Source organism: Adelges cooleyi, unplaced genomic scaffold (genome assembly GCF_023614345.1).
Source record: "Adelges cooleyi isolate 19-005CV unplaced genomic scaffold, UGA_ACOO_1.1 ACOO_flye_CR_arks_rails_tigmint_CR_PRNA_307, whole genome shotgun sequence".
In the NCBI taxonomy this organism is placed as follows: domain Eukaryota; kingdom Metazoa; phylum Arthropoda; class Insecta; order Hemiptera; family Adelgidae; genus Adelges; species Adelges cooleyi.
Genome location: NW_026095978.1, coordinates 3974613 through 3986819, shown reverse-complemented (window position 1 = coordinate 3986819; position 12207 = coordinate 3974613). Strand labels below are relative to the sequence as shown.

Sequence of the window (12207 nt, the reverse complement as noted above, 5' to 3'; positions counted from 1 at the left end):
TCCCTGATAAATTTATCAGATAATGTTTTATATTGTAAGTTTTTTTGTAATTTAAATTTTATTATTTATTTTGTTTTGACCACTAAGTTCATTAAATAATTTTGTCCGGCTTTTTCATATAAATACTTTCTCATATGCGCTGTTTGTATTGTAGTATTTTCATAATATTTTTTTAGGTTATATCTATATCTTTGAAATTACTAATAATATTAGTGTTTGTAATAATTATTCATAATTTATCAAATTACTTAAGATGGATATTTAATTTAATGTAATATAACCAAAATCCGAATCATTCGTTGTCCAACTTTGACCAAAAAAAAACTTCAGTTTCAGTTCTTTAATCTTAAAACAGCGCCAAAATAATTTTAAAAAACTTTCACAACCTTTCTCCTGGGAGGAGGGAGATTATTAAAATATTTTCGAACACATACAATTTCGTTACAAATTAGTACATTATTTTTTAACTACCATCAATTAATATTCATTAATCTAGTATTAAGTTTTAAGCAGATAAACATGCCGATCTAAAGACAAAGTAATAAATAAAATTGTCAATGATTGAATTTCTTTTTTTTTTTGTGCACTTCCTTTATAGTAAAATATTCTTAATTGAAAAGAGTAAATAAAATATCCACGTTACCATTTAAAAGTTTATATAAAAATAGTTAGTTTGGGTGGGGTTAAAACATAAAAACTTGTGAGATATTGAGATCACATTGTTTAAAAGCATTATGCAAAAAAAAAATTCAATTACTAATTAAATCCTTTGAGATTTAATAGTGAGATTCAATAGCGGCTCATGATAAAAAATCACACTGTATAATATCTAATATAAAAATGCATGAAAATAATAGGATAACATAAGAAAATATAATTTTCACAGGACATAAGACGGCAAACGTTTTTCTTTGTACATCTAATTACATATTTTAGTTTGAGGTAATTTTGTTTGATATATTTCAAGAATAAGTCAATATAACAACGTGACATCATGACATGAATGGCAAATTTAACAAAGGAACGGATTATTCATGTCCACAATGTTAAAAATAATCACAGTTACAATATTATAAACAAATAGTTCCAATTAACTTACAGACGTTATACTATTATAATTTTATTTATTTATTAAATCTATGGAAAAAATTACATTGAATAACTTTGAGGAACGCTATAATATAAAATGTACGTATACTCTGTACACCTTATATATTATGTGTGATAGTTACAAAGATTACCGCAAATACCAAAATTGTCGGTAATTACCTTATTTCCGATACATACCTATTTTCGGTAAATACCGTATTTTTGGTAAATAGTGTATTTTTGGTAAATACCGTAATTACCGGTAATATTTGAATACCGTATTACCGGTATTCAAATATCAAATACCGCCAGCCCTACTCTATGGCAGCAACTTATTTACCTAAAATTACCTTAATTTATAGAATTAATAATATATTTAACATTTTGACTAATTGTGTTCGAAAAATATTTCAAATATTGGACAATAATTTCATGAAACGCTAATAAAAATTGTTTATTTCTAACAAAATGTTTTATCAAAAAAAAAATATACATTTAAACGAACGTTATTAAAATAAGAACAAGTTTAAACTAAATGTTTTAAAATTACCTACACTCCTTAAGCACGGTTAAATACACATAGGTAAGAGCATCGTTAAAAGGAGTCTGATAACTATCGTTATACAATAATTTAATTATGATCCTTACTAATAATTTAATAAATTATTAGTATTCACCTGACGACATACGACCAATATTAGAGCTGCATATAATATAAGGGTGGTTGGGAAGTACTGGTGCAGACTTGTTGGGTTGGTGACGGCTTGCACAGCAGTATCATCAAAATGGAAATGACCAAATCCTTTAAAATTGGCTATGCCCAAAGATATAACGCAAAATGTAAGGTGTACAAAAAGGTAATAGAAATTATTTAAACATGAATAAAATAAAAGTGTTCACCCCACCCTCAGAATGCTTTCCTCAGTATAGTTAATATAACAAAATGCTATTGACGCTATACTCGAGAACTTGCAAAGTGAGGAATGAAAGTTTGACTATTCGCATAATATATTAGAACACGGTTACGTGGAATCCACGAACACCGTTAAAATATTCTTTTGACTCAGATGACATTTTTGTTCATAGGAATAATAAGATTAAAATGTTACTTACGAAGTCGTCCGAACAGGAATTATGCAAAGATAGGATATTGGTTAATACTGATTGATAAGAATGAACAATAAAATTGTAAGTATCAAGCGTGGTTAAATACTGAAGTATCAAACACCGTTAAAATACAATCTTATTTTATTAGTTCAAAAGATGATTTTAATAAATGAATCCCCGGGTATTTCTGCAACATTTCTCCATGCTACCCATAAAAAGCCATCCCAAGAGGTACTATCCATTTTTTACCATATATTTTTTACTGCTCAAGTGTTTATTTTAATCGTAAGATACTTATTTATATTGCACATATGGTATTAAAGCATTATATAACAATGAACCTTGGTAAATTGATAAATATTTAAAAACTTTGGGATTTAAGGTTGATACTATGTGCACACCATCTAGTGTTTAGCTAAGCGAAGAGTGATCACCCGGGCCAAGCCCAAGAGAGGGCGACCCAACATAACAATTTGTTTATAATAATAAATAATAGAAATAAATATATTAAACTAACACTTTAACCGTTGACCATTTGGCCGTAATACTGTTGGCTGGCACATACACCTTAACCAGTAACTACTTGATTATTGCATACTGAACAAGTTTTTTTTTTACATGCTCAAAAATATTACGGCCACATACATAGTCAGAGCACAATGTGTATTTGTTGTCAACAAAAACTTTTTATCGTTTTAACAAGTTGGTTTTAAACCTTTCCCTCTTCTTAAAAAAAAAACCAACACGTTCATCAAACACGTAATATATATTGTAATAGGCTCGTCAATTATACAGACCAAGAAATTCAAGGTGTATTACCAAATATCGAATATTTTATTCTAATCGAGTTTACCAAGTACGTTTTTTTATAGGTTCATAATAAGCAGGACCGTTAATCGGCGCTTTATAATATAACGATTGCCGCATAACAATAAATGTGTACTATCACAAAAGTAACAGACTTGGCCCGTCATCGACAGTTTAAAATTAATACCGACAACTCGAATTACCAAACATCTGAATATTTTATTCTAAACGACAATGCGGAAAAATTGAATTTGCATCAAAACTCAAACGTAACAACGCCGATGGCGAGGGCCAGAGAAATGACTCGTCACTCGATTCGAGAGAATGATAAGGACCGCTGGCGAATATGTTATCAACTTTTTTTTTCTCGACAACAGGGGTTCTCCAACTACCGCCGCCGTTGGAGTTGGGGGTAGTTCTTCCAAAAAATGATAACACGTGATAAGAAATAAATGTTACATAACCTATAAAATGTGTAACACTATAGATAGTACCAATATCGATTTTACCAAAAACCCGCCAAAAGAAATTTCGAATTTTAATATCAAAAGCATTGCCTTTAGTTAGGTTCTAATCTTTATTGCAAATTGTAGCTAGATCTTTATCAATTCTCTAATTAATCGTGTATTCACTATACACGTAAAATTATATAATGCAAAATTCATAATAAATTACATTATATTAGTGTATATACATAACTTATAAGTATATGTTATAATTTTATATTATTTGGTATATAATAATAATAATTATATTGAAATTTCCCACAAATTGTTTGTAAAACTTAAAAAAAAAAGGAAAACTAACTAAATAGTATCCCGTATCATACAAATTATACATATATAATAATAAAATAATTAATAACGAATTATCAAAAATAATATTCAATACCAAATAATGTATTTTAAATATCTGACGGAAAAAGCTCGCAGAAAATTAGACAAAGAATCGGGCAAGCAAAGGCAGCTTTTATCAAGAAAAAGAAAATTTTGGTTTCGAAAAAAATTAGCAGAGAAATTAAGAAGACATTTTTAAAAACGTGTAGCTTTATACGGCTGCGAGACATGGGTCATTAATGAAAAGGAAAAAAGTTCCCTTGAAGCATTCGAAATGTGGTGTTGGAGACGTATGGAGATAATAAACTGGACAGAAAGAGTAACAAATGAAGATGTACTGACCCAAGTTGGAGAAACAAGATCCATAATTAAAGCCATAAAGCGACGACGATGGGACATGATGGGACACATTTTACGTCACGACGAAGAATTGCATCATACTATAATAGAAGGTGCAATTGAAGGACGAAAACCACCAGGAAGACCAAGAAACTCGTACATATCTCAACTGAAAAATGACGCAGGGATTGATACTTACGCCGGATTAAAAAGACTTGCTGAAGATCGTGATAAATGGAGAGCGATAAAAACGTTGTAAACCAACCTAATATAGGTTGAAAAAAAAATGTCTGTATTAGAATACCTTGCAGGACTGAATGTTATTTATAATCTATTAGTAGGTTTTTAAAATAATTATTATTCACTTAATATTTTACAGAAATTAGTTTATATTAAGCTACTCTGGGTACATATTTTTATTAAAGAAACCAAACTAAACAATATGAGTTTGTTCAGTAAAAGTTATTCATATGATTTAAAAATATGATTCAATTTTTGGTCAATATAAATTTGCAAATTTACAATTATCTCTTGATTTGAAAATGTCCATATTTGTTAGAAGATTGCATAGCCCACATTTTATTAATCTATGTACTTATTTATTTAATATGGCCATTTACTTAGCGATAACCAAGTCTCTACGATGAACTTAAAGTTTTAATACCACACAAAAACTGTCTACATTCCATTTATTAAGAAATGTATACTTTTCTTATATTATAAAAAAAAAATTGAAATAATACATATTATAAAATAAAGAGACACAATTGCAAGTTGCAGCATCTCATCATATTTATTTACCTCTTATCTAGTTCTCATCGAGATCTGCTATTAAAGCTCTTTTTACCCACAAAAAGTTTAATGAGTTATAATAAGACTAATTTAAGTTTGTAAATATTTACTTAAGATTGGTCAAGTTGTGAAAATTTAAATGATATAGACGTAGCTATGGACATATTTAATGGGGAAATTAATGAGGCTATTCCCAAATCCACTAATATGTATAAAATAAAATTATCAAATCAGAAATTAAAAGGTTGGATATCAAGCGGTCAGGTTAACTCTATTTTAACTAAGTGAACATTTGAAAACAGATTAGATAATCCCATTTTGATTTATCATTAATTAAAAATGGTATAATTGTGTTAAGAATATCTTATACCCACATAGTTTTGGTTAGAAATACTATATCAAACTAGTAGAAGATAATTCTAACTTTATACGGTTAAACAGTTGTACTTAACAATGAAAAGTATAAAAGTTGTAGGTATTTAATTTATCATGCGATGTTATTCTCTACTGCCGTTTACTAAAAGAATATAATATTATGTAACAGGTTAGACTATAATCTAATTAAAATATATTGATAAAATAATAATATGTACTTTGCGTTTATTACAATGCCCATAGAAGCATTAACTGTTAGCATAATTATTCCAGTAGACCAACATGCTTCATTTACATCATAATGTAGAACACTATCTATTGGTCGTCAATATCATCAGATCCACCAATTTTTTAACCTAAAATTATGATATTTGGCATATTTTACAATAGGATTTTTAGAAAACTTTTGGTGAAAATTAAAATTTGTTATCTCAAGCCGTTTAGGACTTACAAAGTGTCCCGTAATTATCAAATACTTATTTATTATTTAAGTAGTTCAACCAGAAATAAAAACAAATCCTTTTTTAATAATTAGTTAAAATGTATATAACTTTTACTTAAATTTTAGAATGAAATTGCCTAAAACAAATTCTATTTCTTCAAATCATTAAAAACCAGATAAATCAGCATCGAGTATATCAAGAATTGATTTTTAATTCAATTTATGCATTTTTATAAATTTATAATGTAAAACGAGATAACTGTAGTCATAGTAGAAACACAAATTTATAATAATAGTACGCATCACGATTTAAGATAATATGGTTGCCCAACGGTCTATGTTAAGCCCATTGTCGCATTGACCGCGAAACTGTCTATAATATGGCCGACATGGACAAAAGTACAACAGCGCTCCTAGCCGTAAAAGTTGCAGTCCAAAATAATGATAACCCAAATAACCGCCAAAATATAAATATTTAAATAATGAAGTTGTTTTTTTAGATGAGCCCACGATTTAAGATAAATGATAAAACTTAAAATCGTGAACTGTACTTTATTAATAATTACGTATATATAATATACACAACGTATAGTTAGTTTATAAATATTAACACTTAACATTATATATCATTATGACGTGTTGTGTATTGATGTGTTTGTCAAAAAGGACAAAAAGTACTTTTAGTGTACCCCAAGATAATAATCTTTTAAAAATTTGGGAAGAAAATTTAGGGGTAAATTTAAAAAGAAACTCTAGAGTTTGCGAGTTACATTTTAAGTCCGACGATATAACTACACAATGGGTATCAGGACATGGCTTTAGTAAATACACTGTGCGTTACTGAAATTTCAATATAATTAATAAATTAATTACAAAATTTCACTAGTTATTTAAGTATTTACTAATTGCACTTATTTTTAGGTTTGTTTAAAAAAACCTAGGTTAAAAATAGGAGTTTTACCAATAAAAGCCAACCTGGATTGCAGTGCTTTGGCTAATCCTTTAGCCATGCCTACAACAAAAAAAATTAAGGTTTCAATCAATAATATAAATTTTTAGTGTAACTACAGAATAAATAATTGTAGCCTGCAATATTATGTCTATTAGGTTATAAATGATACTGATATTATTGGACATGATCACTGCTATTTCTCTAAGGAGATAAATGACTTAAAATTGGACACATTTTTTCAACAAGTTTTAAAATACAACAAGTCAATGAAAGTTCCAATAGGATGGTTTGTAGATGTACAAAGTGGTTACTCTAATCAACTGTGTGTTTGTTTTCATAAACTCGGTCCCTTTAAAAAAGACTATACAAGATACATAGAAAAACAACTTGTTTTAACTAGAGGTAAAATAACAATTATATTATCTCCCAAACATGTATTCTTCTTTTTGGCTATAATTTATGTAAATATTTTATCATACTAACTAGTTATAGGTATAATATAAAATAATTTGTTTAATATTATTTCAACTTTAAAGATTTAGCCATAGTTCTTCAAATTAATGGAAAAACTATTAAAATATCAGACATTGATATAGAGTCTAATTTTAAACTTAAGTCCATTGAAGAACTAGAAGATATAATACAATTATTTGACAAAATTAAAGTCTGTCAAGGAATAGATTTAGATAATAAATATAGTTCTATAAAATCAAAATTTGGACCACAATTCATTAATTATTTTGACCAGTGGAGACATGTAAAATGCATAAGTGTACTAAAAACAAATATGAGGTAGGTATAATTAATAACCATTATTCTATATTATCTAATTATAGGTACCCATAACTATATGTTCCATGAGGCAAGAACTATCCAGGAGATATACAAAAGGTTTACTAGTAATTTAAAATTTTATTTTTTAGTGAGTCTTTATGTCTTTGGTGCAAGAGGTTATGGTACATTATCCAAAAAAAAAGGCTAGGCAAAATTCAAAAATATATTTTTCTCCAAATAAGAGAAAACAGTTAATGAAAAATAAAAAACTTAACAATGTTGTAAAAAAGAAGTGTATTAGAGCACACAAAAAAATTACATGGTTGCAAAATAATTTATACAAAATAAAAAATGAAATGAAAAAAATGTCATCAACTGATATTCAGTCCATCATAATAAATTATAACATACCAACATGCCAAGCAGCTTTAATACAAGAAATATTTAATGCCTCTAAGGTAAAAAATTCAAAAAATCGAAGGTATAATGAAAATTGGATGCTCTTGTGTTTGTTGTTTCATATAAGGTATTTTATATATTGGAAGTTAAACCAAAATTCTAAATTTTTATTTGACAATCAATGTTATATTTTTAGATCTCCTAGTGGTTATTCATTTTTAAGAAATAATAACATATTACCATTACCTTGTACTAACACAATAAGAGCACATTTGTTAGCAGTTGAAATAGGATGTGGATTTGACAAAAAAATTTTTAAACTTCTAAAGAAGAAATTCTTAAATAAATCTGAGCAGCAAAAGCAAGGTGTAATTGTGTTAGATGAAGTATTTTTGAGGGAAAGTTTAAGTGTAAATAGCCGAACTTTGACTTATATGGGACTAGAAGATTTTGGTGGTGAAATAAATATTGAGAGTTCCAATAAAGCAAATCATGCATTGGTCTTAATGTGGCAAAGTCTAGCAGAAAATGTAGCACTGCCTATTGCTGTATTTGCCTCACGTGGAACAGTCAAAGGTTAACTATTTATCTATTCTTTATGCTAAATTTAAAATTAAGTTAATAAACTAAATCAATTTTTCTCATTTTCAAAGGAATGCTTTTGAAAAAAAAAGTTATTGGTTGTAGAACTACTGAATATTTTTTTTTATGAAGGTGTTGATTTAGCGAAGCTTATACTAAAAGCTATAATGTTAATGGAGGATTCTGGAGGGCAAGTTATTGGTCTTACATGTGACGGTGCTTCTACGAATAGGACAATGTGGAACCAATTAGGGGTATTATAAAATTAACATTTATATAATGCAATGTACTATATTTTTAATATCACTTTTTATTACTTTTATTTAAAACCATTAGATAAGTGCCAAATCAGAGTCCTTTAAAAACTATTTTGTTAATCCATTTGATAGCACAAGAAAAATATTTGTTTTCTCCGATGCCCCGCATCTTATAAAAACAATTCGAAATCGTATATATGAGAAGAAAACACTAAGAGTATGTAATCATATAATATGTTTCAAAGGTTAAATATATCCATTAATACTGATATTCTTAGATTCACCCTAATAATGCCATTATTAAGTGGGAACACTACCACAGTATTTTTAAAATTGAGGAACATTCACTCCTAAAAGTTTGCCCAAAACTAACAAAAAACCATTTTGAGTTAAATAACTTAAGTAAAATGAAAGTAAAATATGCTGCTCAGGTAATATTGTCTGTTTTGTGTTATATATATATAATACATAGAATATTAATTATATTCCAGTTGTTTAGTATGTCTGTGGCCAATTGAATGGAATTTTATAAAAAAAAAAAGTATGATTGCTTCAATGATGCAGAAGACACCATCAAATTTACCATTGTAGTAAATAATATGTTTGATGCCTTAAACAGAAAATTTCCTGCTGAAGGAATACGAGAGAATAGCAAAGACTTAAAGGTTTTTATTATGTGTTGTGTGTTTCAATTGTCTTTTTGGGAACTGGATGCATGTGTTATACTGGTTTATTTTTAATTGTATAAATATCCATTAAAAAATGTTTACTATATTTATTAAACTTCAGGTGTTAAAACAAACGTTAGAGTGGATTAAGTGTTGGGAATCTAATTTGACAAAGAATTTAATTGAAAAAGATAATTTTTTAACACAAAATACTGCTGATGGTTTAAAAATAACAATAGCCTCAACAATAGATGCAGTTAATTACTTACTTAAAAAGAAACATTTTTCTTATGTACTGACATCAAAATTTAATCAAGATTGTTTGGAAGTAATGTTACTTAATTTTACTAAATTTCACGTTTTAAAATATAGTATCTATGAAATCATTTTAAATTATTACAACAAATAAATAATATTATATTTCAGAAATTTTTCGGAATAGTGAGACAAGTAGCAGCTGGTCCTAATGACCACCCATCATGTCCATCATTTCTTCAATTATACAGAATGCTTTCACTTAACTCTTTAATAAAACCTCCAAAAAGTGGAAACTGTATGATTTTTGAAGGTAATGTAAAATATTGCATGATACTTAAAAGTGAAAAATTAAAAAAATATATATTTTAGATAATACTCCTATTATTACGTTAGAAGATTTGAGAGATGTAAAAAATTTAAATGATAGCTCATCCGTTAGATCTGAAAAAATCGAAAAGCTGAATAACATTTCTGAAAAAGGATGTTGGGATGTAGATGAGATTTTTATAGAGCACAACTATTCTGACTCTTCCGTATTTGATTGCATAGTATATTATTTAGCTGGGTTAGTTTGTAAACATTTTATCATTATAACAAGGAATTAATTAGCCAATTACTTTAAATTGTATTAATTTCATTTCATTTATTTTTTGTAATAGATACATGGCAAAACGCATGACAGTTAAAACTAAATGTCAATTATGTGCTTCTAGTATAAAAACTCTTAACACAGCTGAATATGATACTAATGCTGATTTAATAATTGCAAAAAGTAGAGGATACCTAACACATCCTAATAGTATTATTTATAAAATTATAAAAACTCTGGAGTTGTCAATATCACAATTTATCAATTCTCCAAATGCATTTGAGGAGATTTGCGAGGACTTTTTGAAACAAAAAATTATCTTTGACTTTCCATGTGCAGCACACAAACAAAATGTTTTGACTGATATATGTACACATTATATTATAATGAGAATGCGCCAGTACACATTTATTAATAACCAGAAAAACAAAAAATTAAATAAAACAAAGAAGAAACTGGCTAAATTAGTAAACACTTGATATTATAATAAATTTTAAAAAAATGTGTGTTTGTTATACAAAGAAATGCAAAAATGATATTATTTAACGTTGCAACTAGTATTTGTTATAATAATAATTTATAAACAGGGTTGTATTATTTTATTTTATAAAACAAGACAACAAAATTAATAATGAAAAATTGTTCTTTAGTATTTACACAATTAAAAATTTAGATCCTGAAATATTACCAGATTATCTCTAAAGGACTAAGAACGATGATAATAATTATTTTAAATCGTGATTGTTATACAGGTTGTAGGCGTCAATAAAAAAAAAAGCTAAATATTCTTAAAAGTGGTAATGCTGGTTTTGTGGTTTGTCCGCTAAAAGCGCTAGGAGTGATTTGCACATAGCAATTCTCAGCGAAGACAGTTTGGCGGTCACATTATCAGGGCTCGTTGGGCAACCATATTATCTTAAATCGTGGTACGCATTACACTTTTCGCGCCATTTACCAATGTACAGTTACAACGTCCACACATTACGAACCCCTGATAAAAGGGTTAAGCCCGGTGGAGGTAAAAAACACGTGACAACATCATATTTGATAAAATATATTTTTCTTCCATGAAAAAATCATGGTAAACAACATTTCTGGCTGTAAAAACATGCGGTATCAACAATAAAAAACACTAAATTTCGATATTTATTTAAACTTTCAATTACTCAAAAACTATAAAAAAAAATTACCTTTAATGAATAAAATATAATGTATAAATGGTAATCTATCGGTGAAACACAATAATAGACTTATGACGTTTTTACACAATAAAAATATATTTATTTAAAATATGCTACAATAATCTCGAAAATCAAGTTTTTTCAGTTGTTTCACTTTTTAAACGGGCGTAAAGGTGTAACAAATTATGTATATGGTAAACTAAAAATCAACTGTCGCCTATCGTACATGGTATATGATATACATAGCACACCTATACTAGTATCGATTCTTCTTCTTCTTCGGGTAAACGGCAGCTAGGACCATCCCGTCAAACACCCCTCCCTCCAACCATCTCTGTCGGATGCTCGGACCTTCCAATCTGATCCTCCACCTAAGGCACTTACATCTTTTTTAACCAGATCTTCCCATCTCATACGAGGCCTTCCCAGTGGTCTCTTCCATACTGGATCTTTTTCTAATACTATACGTAACAAAGGATTCTGACTACGCCAAGCATGCCCAGTCCACTTTAGTCGTTTACTCCTTACTGTCTCCAATATATTCGGCTTTTGGAAAAGTAATTCCAGCTCATTATTCGTTCTTATCCTCCACTCATTGCTATTGCTATCTTTCATCGGTCCATAAGTCTTCCTTAGAACTTTTCTCTCCCATACTATCAGCTTTCTTTCATCTTCTTTTCGTAGTGGCCACGTTTCCGCTCCGTAAGTTATAACTGGACGCAGTAATGTCGTATATAGCTGTATCTTAAGCTCCCTCGAT

General features: G+C 28.3%; 1 protein-coding gene across 1 annotated transcript; it reads left to right on the top strand.

The window, feature by feature from the left end:
• The first annotated feature begins 9735 nt into the window (after window positions 1-9735).
• Window positions 9736-10745, top strand: LOC126839689 (uncharacterized). The gene is made up of 4 exons (XM_050575096.1): window positions 9736-9747; window positions 9846-9987; window positions 10047-10242; window positions 10337-10745. The coding sequence occupies exons 2-4, from the start codon at window positions 9927-9929 to the stop codon at window positions 10743-10745; spliced, it is 666 nt and encodes a 221-aa protein (XP_050431053.1). The 5' UTR covers window positions 9736-9747; window positions 9846-9926.
• The last annotated feature ends 1462 nt before the right edge of the window (window positions 10746-12207 follow it).

Excerpts from the sequence above, each read along its gene's own strand:
- LOC126839689 (XM_050575096.1), top strand. The coding sequence starts at position 9,927 with ATGCTTTCACTTAACTCTTTAATAAAACCTCCAAAAAGTGGAAACTGT. Across the intron at positions 9,988-10,046 it reads AAACTGTATGATTTTTGAAG|ATAATACTCCTATTATTACG; the intron begins GTAATGTAAAAT and ends TATATATTTTAG. Across the intron at positions 10,243-10,336 it reads ATAGTATATTATTTAGCTGG|ATACATGGCAAAACGCATGA; the intron begins GTTAGTTTGTAA and ends TTTTTGTAATAG.